Source organism: Monodelphis domestica, chromosome 4 (genome assembly GCF_027887165.1).
Source record: "Monodelphis domestica isolate mMonDom1 chromosome 4, mMonDom1.pri, whole genome shotgun sequence".
Taxonomy (NCBI): domain Eukaryota; kingdom Metazoa; phylum Chordata; class Mammalia; order Didelphimorphia; family Didelphidae; genus Monodelphis; species Monodelphis domestica.
The window spans coordinates 378,612,844-378,625,502 of record NC_077230.1 but is presented as its reverse complement, the minus strand read 5'-3'; the positions used below and the strand labels follow the sequence as shown (position 1 = coordinate 378,625,502).

The 12,659-nt window shown below is 52.1% G+C and overlaps 1 protein-coding gene across 1 annotated transcript in view; it reads right to left on the bottom strand.

The window, feature by feature from the left end:
* Nucleotides 1–6,614: 6,614 nt before the first annotated feature.
* WASF2 (WASP family member 2) overlaps nucleotides 6,615–12,659 on the bottom strand; it is an 81,987-nt gene continuing 75,942 nt past the window's right edge. The window contains 2 exon segments of the mRNA XM_007491394.3: nucleotides 6,615–10,689; nucleotides 11,890–12,401. Of these exon segments, the coding sequence (XP_007491456.1) occupies nucleotides 10,532–10,689; nucleotides 11,890–12,401 (670 nt within the window). The 3' untranslated portion in view covers nucleotides 6,615–10,531.

Genomic DNA, 12,659 nt, shown 5'->3' with positions numbered 1-12,659 from the left:
CCCTCTCTGTCTCTCTCTCTGTCTCCCTCTCTCTGTCTCTCTCTCTCTGTCTCTCTCTGTCTCTGTCTCTGTCTCTCTGTCTCTGTCTCTCTCTCTCTGTCTGTCTCTCTCTCTCTCTCCCTCTCTCAAACTCTCTCCTTCTTTCTCTCTCCCCTCCCTTCGCCCAGCTGCAGCAATCAGGGATTCCCAGGCCAGCCTCGGGGCTGCCTGTGCCCACAGGCCCTGTGCCGCCCCGAGCTGTCTTGTCCAATCCCCTCTCCTCGCTCCCCCCCAAGCCAGGGTCCCGGTCCCAGATTAACCCCTTTCGCTAATTGGCCACCAGCCCCCTGACTTTGCTGGAGGCCTTCTCCGGAGCTGGGGGCAAGAGGCTGCAAATTGGCCAAGCAGGCTGGGCCTGGGGAATAGCCCCTGCAGCACAGTCGGAGGGGGCTGAGGGGCGGGGAGGGGCCTGCACGGACGCCGGCCGGGCACCAGGTTGGCATCGGCACAGTCACGCACACGTGTGTAAAGGCCGCCATGTTGGCGCCCATGCCCAGGGCAAGCCCGCGTTTCCGGAAGGTGGAAGCCGAGCTGGGGCAGAGGTGCGGGGCATCACGTGCTGGGTGCCTCCGCCCCCTGCGCCCAGGAGCCGGCTCCCTTCCCCCTCTGACATGGCGGCAGCGTGTAGGAGGGCCACACGGATGTGGGCCTGCGCAAAGTTCCCCACGCCCTGGGGCCAACTCCCGAGAGGACGCACCCAGGAGCAGTAAGGAGCACCAGAACACGCCCAGCACACCGGAGGAGGGAAGGGCTTCTTCCCAGGCTCTCCTGAATGAAACTCCTCAGGATGGGAGAACGCTCCCTCGGGCTCCAGCCCAAATCCTCCCTGACTCCCTCCAGGCCCTCTCGGCTAAAGCCCTGAGGCCCCCGCCTGCCCACCCCCCCACTTGGGCCCATGTTGGGAAGGGACAAGGCCAGCATCTTTTCTACAATCACAAAATGTCAACCAGGAAAGAACCTTCCAGCAAGACGTCCCAACCCTTCACTTTACACAGGGTAGCGCTGGAAAGGAGAAAAAATGAATAAAAAGACGACCCTGAGGGTCTTAGTGGACTGCTCATTCAACATAAATCAGCAGCAGGATGGGAAGTCATAACAGGTGATAATCTTCCACCCGATGGTTGAATCAATGGCTGGGATGAAGGAGTATCGGGCTATTTCCCATTCTCAGGGCCAGGCTAGGACCACAAAGGCTGCCTCTCACCATCAAGGTTTCTGGGGACAACCACAGGGAAATAGAGTTCTGATACTGTTGCTCATAAGCCCCCACCAATATGACATGCTTTGCGCTTGCAATCAGCCAACCAATTAGTTTTTAGCAAACCATTTACTACTGAAAGCCAGATTTAGAGACCAGGGAGGTCCTGGGTTCAAATCTGGCCTCAGACATTTCCTAGCTGTGTGACCCTGGGAAGTCACTTAACCCTCACTGTCTAACTTACCACTCTTCTACCTTGGAACTAACTAATGCACAGTAGTGATTCTAAGACAGAAGGGAAGGATTTAAAAAAAAAAAGTTTTGGTTCCAAGGCAGGTAAAGTCTGGGCAGTGAGGGTTAAGTGACTTGACCAGGGTCACACAGCTAGGAAATGTCTGAGGCCAGATTTGAACCCAGGACTTCCTATCTCTAGGTCCGTTTCTCCATCCAATGAGCCATCCGGCTGCTTCCCACAGCATTAATTCTAAGATGAAAGGTAAGGGTTAAAAAAAGATATAGGAAGAAAAATATGCCACCCCTCCCACCAAAATAAAAGTCCGGGGCAGCCTCTCATCAGGAATCTATTTAGGGGTTGTAGAGAGAATAGACAAACACTCAGATTACAAGTCACGGAGGCCATGTTTAAAAAAAACCCAACATGGGGCCAAAGTCAACTCCCAACCCCTGCTGACAGGATTCTGCCCTTTTGGAGTCCTCAGGCTGTTGCACTGGCAGAGTCCGCAGCTGTCCCTTCTCTCCGCCAGGTAGCATCATGGCCCCCCTGAGCCCTCTTTCCTTGGGGGATCCTTGCTCCTGATTGGATAGAGGGTGACCCAGAAGCATCTCTCTCGGGGTCTCTGCAATGGTCTCTTCCTCCCCCCAACTGGAAGCCTGCTCACCCCCCAGCCTGGTTCCCGTTTCCTTTCCTCCAGTGGCCCAGAGGCTAGACTGCTCTCCGACTGGTTGAGAATGGACATCCAATTTACACTTTTCTTTTTTCAGCTCTTCTGTTCCGTCTCAGAATCACTCCTGGCTGCCTGTTGCTTCCAAGGTGGAAGATCGGTAAGGGCTAGGCCATGGGGGTCAAGTGACTTGCCCAGGGTCACCCAGCCAGGACGTGTCTGAGGACACATTTGAACCCAGGACCTCCGGTCACTGGGCCGGCTCTCTCTAGCCACTGAGCCTCCGGGCTGCCCCCTCTCCTTGATGCTTTTGATGGCCCCGTGGGCCACTGTCTCGCCTCACTGCTGAACCGGATTGAAATGCGGCCGTTGCACCAAGCCTCCCCGCCTCCCTCTCTCCTAGTCACGGACATCCAGGGTCCAGACGCCCCGGCTGCGGGGGGAGAATGCTGGCATCCCGGCTGTCTGACTAAGCTCTAAGTGCTCCGCTGTGCCTGCTTCCGCCGCCTTCGCGGCCATTGGAACAAATTGTTCTCGTCCGCCCATTCCCCCGGAGGAAGCCTTCCCAGGCTCGGGCATGCGGGCCGGAGAGGCTGGGAGTCAGGGAGCCTCGTGCCCGTCCAGCGGGCCCGGCCAAGTGGCTTCCCCGCAGTGCCTGGGCGGGAATGTGAGGTGAATCCGTCCCTCCCTCCAAGGAGCTCCCACTCACGCAGGGAAAGGACTCTCAGCTCCCAGAGCAGCGGCTGGATAAACCCGGTTCAGAGATAAATTCAGCTATCCCCAAACTGGAAGGCTGAGGAAGGAGGGTGGCACAAAGAGGTTGGAGAGTCAAGAGGGGATGGCTGGAGATCAGGGAGGGAAGTCGTGTGGCCCAAAGCCCAGCACATAGTAGGTGCTCACTCTCGCCATTATCATGGTTCTCATTTTCCTGAGACTGGTCCAGGAGAGGCCATCACCACGTGGGGGACAGGGGTGGGAGACTCAGCAAGACAAATATACCAGAAATAAAGGTTATTTCCGTGGAATATGGAAGAGGGAAGCATTTGGTTTGGTCCTTGAAGGGAAGGAACCCTGGAGATGAGGGAAGGGGGTGGAAGCTACAGAGAGTTTGATATTAAAAATCCCCAATAATGAGTCATCTCAAAGTAGAGGGAATGGCTGGGGGTGGGGATGGAAGGTTCTAGCCGAGGCTGGAAGCCCATCCATCATGCTCCGGATAGGTTTCCTGCTCAGGTAGGGTTTAGACGACATCCTGTATTCTGGGCTTTGTACAAGGTCATGCAGGAAGGTAGAGAACAGCATTCAGGTCTCCTTGCTCCTAGTAAAATCCTTTTTCTGCTACTTCATGAGCTCTTAGCTGGGAGGAGGCTGGACCAAAAGTTAGGGGAGGCAGAAGCTGGGGGGGGGGGGGGGGAGCTGGGCAGGGCTTTCTGGTTTTAAAGTCCTTCCTAGCATTTTGACTAATTCTTCAAGGTCTTCAAGTCCTTTAATTCCTAAGAAAACCCTGTGGACCCCTGGAATGGACACCTAAACTGGCCCTAATGAACATTCCCTGCCTACAAAGGGTGCCAGGGGGAAGGACAGTAGTGTTATGTGGGGGTAGAGCACAAAGGGCAAGGAGGAAGGTACCTGAAATGTTGAACCCCACTGTTGCCACATGGGCCAAAGAAAATCACACAGAATGTCAGAGCTGGGAGAGAGCTTAGAACACAGAATGTCAGAACTGGGAGAGAGCTTAGAACAGAGAATGTCAGAGCTGGGAGAGACCTTAGAACAAGGAATGTCAGAGCTGGGAGAGACCTTAGAATAGAGAATGTCAGAGCTGGGAGAGATCTTAGAACAGAGAATGTCAGAGCTGGGAGAGAGCTTAGAACAGAGAATGTCAGTGCTGGGAGGGATCTTAGAACAAGGAATGTCAGAGCTGGGAGAGACCTTAGAATAGAGAATGTCAGAGCTGGGAGAGATCTTAGAACAGAGAATGTCAGAGCTGGGAGAGAGCTTAGAACAGGGAATGTCAGAGCTGGGAGGGATCTTAGAACAAGGAATGTCAGAGCTGGGAGAGACCTTAGAACAGAGAATGTCAGAGCTGGGAGGGAGCTTAGAACAGGGAATGTCAGAGCTGGGAGGGATCTTAGAACAAGGAATGTCAGAGCTGGGAGAGACTTTAGAACAGAGAATGTCAGAGCTGGGAGAGACCTTAGAACACAGAATGTCAGAGCTGGGAGAGACCTTAGAACAGAGAATGTCAGAGCTGGGAGAGACTTTAGAACAGAGAATGTCAGAGCTGGGAGAGATCCCAGAACAGAGAATGTCAGAGCTGGGAGAGACCTTAGAACAGGGAATGTCAGAGCTGGGGGAGACCTTAGAACCCAGAATGTCAGAGCTGGGAGAGACCTTAGAACACAGAATGTCAGAGCTGGGAGAGACCTTAGAACAGAGACTGTCAGAGCTGGGAGAGACCTTAGAACAGAGACTGTCAGAGCTGGGAGAGACCTTAGAACAGAGAATGTCAGAGCTGGGAGAGACCTTAGAACACAGAATGTCAGAGCTGGGAGAGACCTTAGAACAGAGAATGTCAGAGCTGGGAGAGACCTTAGAACCCAGAATGTCAGAGCTGGGAGAGACCTTAGAACAGAGAATGTCAGAGCTGGGAGAGACCTTAGAACAGAGAATGTCAGAGCTGGGAGAGAGCTTAGAACAGAGAATGTCAGAGCTGGGAGAGACCTTAGAACAGAGAATGTCAGAGCTGGGAGAGACCTTAGAACAGAGAATGTCAGAGCTGGGAGAGACCTTAGAACCCAGAATGTCAGAGCTGGGAGAGACCTTAGAACCCAGAATGTCAGAGCTGGGGGAGACATTAGAACACAGAATGTCAGAGCTGGAATAGGCCTTAGACCTGGTCTTATCTTCTTTGATGGGGACAGTTCCTGTCTCAAGGTTACCCAACTAGTTATTGGTATAGGGCCTTGGCCAGCTTGGCTGGTGTGTGGGTGTTGGGGGTGGGGAGGGCAGGCCAAGCATGCAAGGGAGCCCATCTGACCCCACCAGATTTGATGCAGTGCCAGGCTGGGCTACCGCAGGCCAAGGGCAGAGTCACTAGTTAACCTGAGCCTGAGCAAGGTCCAAGGCCTCCACTCCACAAAGCTGCAGTTTCTGACACCATGTTGTCTTCCTGCTCCCCTGGCATCTCTCTCCCTGTCAGTCACTGGTGGACACAGGAAGCCAAGTGCTGACTAAACACCAGCATCTCCTTGGCAGGCAGGAGCTGGGGGGTAGAGGGGGCCTGGGAAGGGGGGAAGGGATGGGGGCCACTTGGCGGCGGCAGCGTCTGCTCCGAGCTGTCTGCAAACAAACTCCCCAACTCCCCGCTGCTCACTCCCTCCTCTTGGTCCCCACCTTCCCCGATGAGCTCAGAGCGGCTGACGCAGCAGTTGCTGACAATTAGAAACTTCTGGCCCCTCTCTCCTGGGATGCTGGTGGGTGACTCTCTCCCCGCACAGCTGGGCAACAGGGCCTTGTCAGGCATGACTGGAGGAGGCCACCCACCCAGGGAGTGCCCTCCCCATCCGATCCCACCCCCAACCCCTCCCAGGCAGCAGCCACAAGCCTCACATTCAGAACTGGGTGTCTGCTCATAAATTACCTTCCCCCTTCCCTCCGCCTTCCTTCCCCAAGGGTCAGTTACCAGAAGCAGCAGCTGCCTGGAACAGCCATTTCTTTTCTCTTTCTTTTAACAGGTCATTCTCAGGGTCAGAATATAAGAAACTTGTCCCCCATCTCCTCCCCCATCCATAGAAGGCTGGGGGTAGTGGGGGGAGGAGGGCAGAGGCCAGAAGCTCTTATCGGATTCCATTGAAAAGGGTTCTATTTAAGGTAAGTTGCTTTGGTCTGAGAGTCAGAAAAGATGCTGGCCAGATGTTGGGTGTCTGCATCAGCTTTCATCTTGCATTCCTTTCCTTCTGGACCCAGTGAGTCACTGCTCCAGCTGATACCCCCTCCCCAGCCAGAGCCCAGCCAGGTTTAGACTCCCCCCTCCTTGGGAAGCAGAAGGTTGACTGGGTACCCCATCCCTTTCTTAGTCTTGGGCAGACTCAGGTGCCCTAATTCCTTGGTTGCAAGCTCGACCTATTTAGCTATATGACCCCTGTCAAGGCAGTGCATCCCTTCAGGGCTCTTTTCCTTTTAAATGAGAGCATCAGGAAGAAGGCACTGCATATCCCCTTGCAACTGACAGACTATGGCTTCAGGATCTTCCCCCCTGCCTCTGGTATGTGTGCATTCGCAATTCATCCGCCCCCTAACCCCTTCTTGGACCAATAGTGTAACTTTGGACCCACACTAACCTTGTGCCACCCTGAGGGCTTCCTACAGTGCCCAGGAATGTCTGCCCTCTCCACATTCCCCACAAGCTCTCTGCCCACCGCTGCATCAACACAGTACTATTACTCTGGGAGAAAAACACCAAATGCAATGGCTGATTGGCTAGAAAGGATTTATCAAATTCTTTAAAATGTTTACATTGAAAGTACATATTGCAATGAGGCTTCGCAGAGAATACAGGGCCACAGCTGAGACAAGACAAACAGCTGTGGTCTGCCTGTGCCCTTCTCGAGGCTTAGGAAGGACAGGGACATCAAGGCCAACAAGATCAAAGGTGGTCAAGGGAGGTCTGATGTGCTTCTATTGATTGGGACCTTTTACCAAATACCTGGAATCCAGCTTGATCACCTGGCATGGAGGGATTCTCACAGCAGTGCCATCACTCACACACACACAGACACACACACACACACACACACACACACACAGAGTGCCTACCTCTCCCTAACACACACACCCACACATACACATGCCTACCTCTCCCTAAATCTCAGCATGACAGACTCACCCAAGAAGCCTGAGTTACCACTGGAATATCTGTCCTTATAAATATATTTATATCAGAGAAAATAAGGCACTCTGGGAGCATTACAGCTTGCTCTTCTAGGTCTACATCATTCTAGACAGAAAGCAAAAATTGGTTAGTTTCTCAAGTGAATTAACTGAATAAAGTTAATGCAATAACAAAATTGTTCCCTCCCCTGCTTTGAGGCACTGTAAGAACTACTATGAGGCACTGGAGAGAGGCATGTGTCTGTAACGCCCGCTTTGAGGCTCCCCGTGTCTCTGGCCCTCCTCCCTACGTTCCTGAGTAAAGGTCGCTCCAGGAGAGCTGGGGCAAACCTTAGGGTGAAGAGAGCTGCCATGGGGCCAGTCCTCTGGCCCTGGTACGGGGACAGCTGTGGGAGGTAGACCAGCAGCCTAGGTGAAGATGCAGGAAGAATGCTTAAGCAGTCACCAAAGCCTGAGGAATCCTTAATCCGAACAAGCCATTGCTGCAAAGCCAAGGAGCTTGGGGGTATGGTATAGAACCATATACAATTTCACATTAACCCTGACAACACAGCTTGGGCTCCTCGGTGACACTGTACAGGCAGGTTCTAAATTAGGCTGAGAGCTTCCCCTCACTCCTAGGGCCCCCCCACTGGCTAGAACTTTCAAACTGGGGGCCCTGCCTTAGGGACGCTCCCCTGGAATGTGTTAATTTCATGAGTGAACAAGAATCTTGACCACTATTTTGCTGGTGAGGCTCAGCAGCCGGGCCAAAGCAATCCCAGCTACCTGGGATATATTCGGCTAGGCCACCCCCCCTCACCCCCCCTGCCCCATCTCCTACCCACTACCAGCCTCTAAAGTAATCACTAAACTTTGCATTTTACAGTTAGAGGATTCAGAGAGACACACAGTTAATTGCATAGAATCCTTTCTTAAAGGAACAGTGAACATGAAGCATAAAAAGCATGATTTTTTGTTGTTGCCATCTTTCCTGGGGCACATTTGCATACAGAGCCCAGAGGACCTTTCTGCTGCCTGGGCCCGGGAGCCCCACCAGCCAGGGTGGCTTAAGCAGGGCGGCTGCTGGTACAAAGCACTGAGGCTGGTTGCATAGATTTTAATGAGAGCGTTGGGCAGAGCTGTGCAGTTGCACTCCGGGACTTGCAGATCATTACCAAGCCAGCTGTAGAAGGAGAACACAGCACAGTGAAACCCTAGGAGGTCACTGAGCTAATGATCTAATCCTACCTTCGGCAGCCAGCCCCTCTGCCCCCTCCCCCAAAGCCCTTCCCACTGTGGGCCTGCACACGGATGTGATATGTGGATTCTAGAAACCCTTCTCAAGGTCACCACTGTGCAGGGAGGGGCTGGCTCCCCTTTCTGAAGTGGGGGTGGGAGTGCTGAAGAGCACCATTCATCCATCGCCACTGAGTGTGAACACCAGACTGGTCAGCCCCAGGTCTCATTCTGGGCTGAGGGAGGGCTGGGCTCCTCAGAAAAGAAAAATGCCACCCCCACCCCCCACCCTGTGCATGCCTGGGGCCCGGCTCTGCAGCAGGAGCACCGTTCTTTCCCTGGCAGCTGGGAGGTTGGCTCCACTGCCTGGACCATTTGAGGTCTGAGACAAATGCCCATTCTTATGCTTCCAAAATGCAGGCTGGGAAAGAGGCTGCAAAGCTGCCGCTGCAGAGCCTGATAAACAGGGCGCGACCTGAGCAGAAGACCCCTGATCTTGTCAGAGAGAGATGAGCAACACTGCCATTCCTCAGCTCTGCCCCCCCCCCCCACACACACACCCTGGGGTTCAAAGGAAAGGAAATACAGGAAAAGCAATGGGGGAAGACAGGCACAATCTCTCAGTGATTATACATCCCCTCATCTAGCCAGAGGGGTTTCTGTGGGCTTTGGCAATCACTGCAACTATTGACTCTACTGGATAGAGGCAGCCTGCTTCTCTTTGTTTCAATGCTCTGAAAACAAGAGAGGCAGAGGCATGATTCTGTGGGCTAGAGAGGACAGAAAGGGAAAAAGAGCTCATCCTGGGCCAGTTTTGCTTACCAGCACCTGTGTTAATTTTGGGGCGAGTGACAGGGGTGGCATGGAGATATTCCACCCCCTCCAGCCACCCACCAGGGCTTGGAGACAAGGACAGAAGACCTCTATGCTTTCATATTCCCCCAACCAATACCCGTGACAGACACCCCCCCCCCCAAGGCAGCAGGAGCTGTGATCTGTAATTGGCAGGCTCTTTCCTGAATATGGGGGATACAAGGAGATAAGAGGTGGGAAAAGATATAAAAGACTTATCAAAAATTAATTTGGGGAAAGGGGATGCTCAGAATGCATGGAGAAATTCTCCTGAGCAGGGAAGGTGTCTCCATCCTGTTTCACACTGTAGACTGGTGCACACACCTGCTAAGAATCCTCTCTTCTATTTAGCACCAAGCCTGGGACTGAACAGGGCAGAATGCAACTCTCCACCCTCTCCGGAGGGGGTGCTCTTCCATCCTCTGAAAGCACAGGTAGAGACAAATCCCAGGACATTCACTGGGGAAAGCACAGTAATGGGAAGATCCCTAAAATAGGACTCGAGACCCGAGTTCTAGTCTCAGTTCTGTTCTGTGGACAAGTGCCTGAATTCCTGGTTTCACATGCCTCCGGCCCTATTTCTTTCATCGTCTATAGAATATGAGATGGTTTAGGTTTAGACCAAACGTAACCTTGAGTCCCTCTTAACCAACTCAGGGTCACAAAGAGAAGGTCTAAACACCCTACTGCCAGTCTGGCACAGATCCTTTCCAAGACTTCAGAGATGCAGGAGTCCTTTCCTTCTTCATGAGATAGTGAAAATAAAGGGGTTGCTCTAGACTAGGGAGGAGTCTAGCACAGGCCAGTACATACATCTGCTCCATGAGAACAATGTGCTAGGCTACCATGGGGACGCTGGCTTGGGTAAGTCCAGCTTGAAATGGATGGCCCTTACTTGTCTGCTAAAATCATTCCCCATTTCTTTATATGACCATCATGCCTGCCAGGGATCATGGCAGTGGACTGAGTTTCTTGGTTCCTGAGAGTACTCCATGCCAGGACAGGGGCAAGTATATGGGGCAGCCAGGGGGCAGCACTACTCTGCCTCCTGCCTTAGAGTAGGGGACAAAGTGAGCCTGAGATCCTATAGGCACATGGCAGGTTTAAAGGATCCCTGGGATGCCCACTGAAAGGCACTTTTTTCCACTTACAAAGGAAAACAATCTACAGGGAATGCTAAGAAGCAGTTTTGTGAGAATGGAGAACAAGGCTCTGGTCTCCTTCCTGCCTGGCCTCTCCAGACCAGATGAGGAAGACCATCATGGATGCTCTTGGTGACCTCCAAGATATAAAGGAAGGGGGAATGGGGAAACACACACTAGAAGTGTGCAGGAAGCACTTCGGCATATCTTTGGTTACTCCGGGGGAGGAAGCCAATGACTCTGACTGGGCTCAGAGCAGACCGTGGAGACAGTGCTGAGGGGCACAGCTAATCGAACCATTCGTCCTCATCAAACTCCGAGGAGTCATCCTCCGAGTCACTGTACTCCACTGCAATTCTTCGGGCCAGGATGGTGGCCACATCATTGCCCACGACATCCCGTTTTTCCTGTTCTTGCTGCTCCTCCACCTTACGAAGCTGGAAGCCTGGCCCAAGAGAAAAGAGCCGAAAAAGGGAATCATTCCAGAGCTGGGACAGTTGTGGCCCAGGGCACGAAAACCTCATTAGCCCTAAGGAGCCCCACAGGGCTGAGCAATGCCAGGGGATACCCCTGCAGGCCTAAGGCAGAGCTAGGGAGAACAACATGGGCAGGAAAGGGAGGAAAGAGAGAAGAAAAGAGAAAGGGAGAGAAGAAGAGGGAGAGAGGGGAAGAAGATAGAGATTGTAAGAGAAAAGCAGGAAAAAGGGAAAAGAGAAGGAAAAAATCAGGGTAAATATCATAGCTAGGGTTAGAGTGCTATTAATGATTACTTCAGCACTCCTTAAAGGATCCTGGTGCCATATATGAACCACCTTGGTCTACCAGAAATTCCTCCTTTCATAGTTTCTTAGCTTGGAAAAACTGACGCTCAGCTTCTTAGAGGTCATGTCACCTCCTCACCATCCCATGGGCAGTCAAATCATATTAAGTTGAATGTCATTTATGTCCATACAGAAGGCTATGGCTGAGTCTAGTTAATCTCTGGATAAAGAACTGTGCAGGACTCATTACTAGACCTGGTAAACCACAAACTTCTTGACAGCAAGGACCATATACTACCTGTACCAGCTATGGATGGCAACCCCACTGCATTTAGCTCTGACATTCTGTGGGGAGGTGGCTTAGTGTTTTCTGATGGTGAGATAAGACATGGCTGACTACTCCAGGAGGAATGCCATGGGGTCTTCTTCAGGGCCACAATGGGAAGACATTCAAGTGGGAAAATCTAGCAATATCCATCTCTTCTCTCTGAAGAACAGAGGCGAGAGGCCTGTAGAGCTAAAAGGGATCTCATTTCCACTTATGCCTGAGCAGTAATTCCTCCATAATATCCCTAACCAATGGCCATCCATCTTCTGAGTGAAGGTGTCTAGATATAAGAAGGTTCCTAATTCCTGAGACAGATTATTCTGGTTTTAGAAAGCTCTAAATGTCAGGAAATTTCTCCTAATCCTTTGGTGAAATGTACTTCCCTTTAACTTGTGGCTACCCTTTCTAGCTTGGTCCTCTGGGACTAAAAAGTGCAAGCTTAATCTACATGTTACCCTCTGACAATGCCAAAGGACCCCAGCTCCTGAAGAAGGCTGAGCTATACCTTTTTTCTGGGGGAGGTCAAAGAAATGCTACAAATAAACAAGGCACTTACCTTGACGAATGGCTGAAAGTAAGTCACTTCGGGCATCATTCACAGGAGACAAGGACGACTTGGGTTTAGAAGCAGAGTTATCAGCAAGTGGCAGGGGTGGGGCTGGCTGACCATCACTACCACTGAAAGAAAGGGGAGGGGGTCCAGGAGGAGGAGGAGGAGGGGGAGGAGGTGCACCACCAGTTGGCTGGGCTATAGGAGGAGGTGGGAGACAAGGATAGTCAGCTGCTGGGGGTGGAGGTGGGGGAGGAGGGGCAGCAAAATCAGGATGAGGAGGAAAAGATGGAGGGGAAGGAGGTGGGGGAGTTCCTGGAGATGCAAATCCAACAGGTGGTGGTGGTGGTGGGACTCCTGCCATTGGTGGTGGAGGTGGTGGAGCAGGAGGAGCAAACCCTGGTCTGGGGCCAGGTGGGGAGACAAGAGGTGGAGCTGGTGGAGGATGGCTTGGACTGACAAGACTGGATCTTTTAGGTCCAGCTGAACCAGAACCTCTCTGATTGTCTGCTGGGTAGCTGTGAAAGAAAGAAAACAAAGACACTGTCACCATGAAGTAGAATTGGAGAGGTCCATTATCACACTATCTTTGATTCAAGTTAATTTAGGAGAGACAACACAGTTTCATTCCCTCAAAAAGGAAATCTTTAGTAATCTTCCATTCTACTCTTAGTCGAAATATACCGGCTCTCTTACAGGTTTTCAACTCTATGGTAAACTTCAATGCCTCATTTCTGATTATGGAGGAAGAATGACCACACAAAGTCTAAGGACAA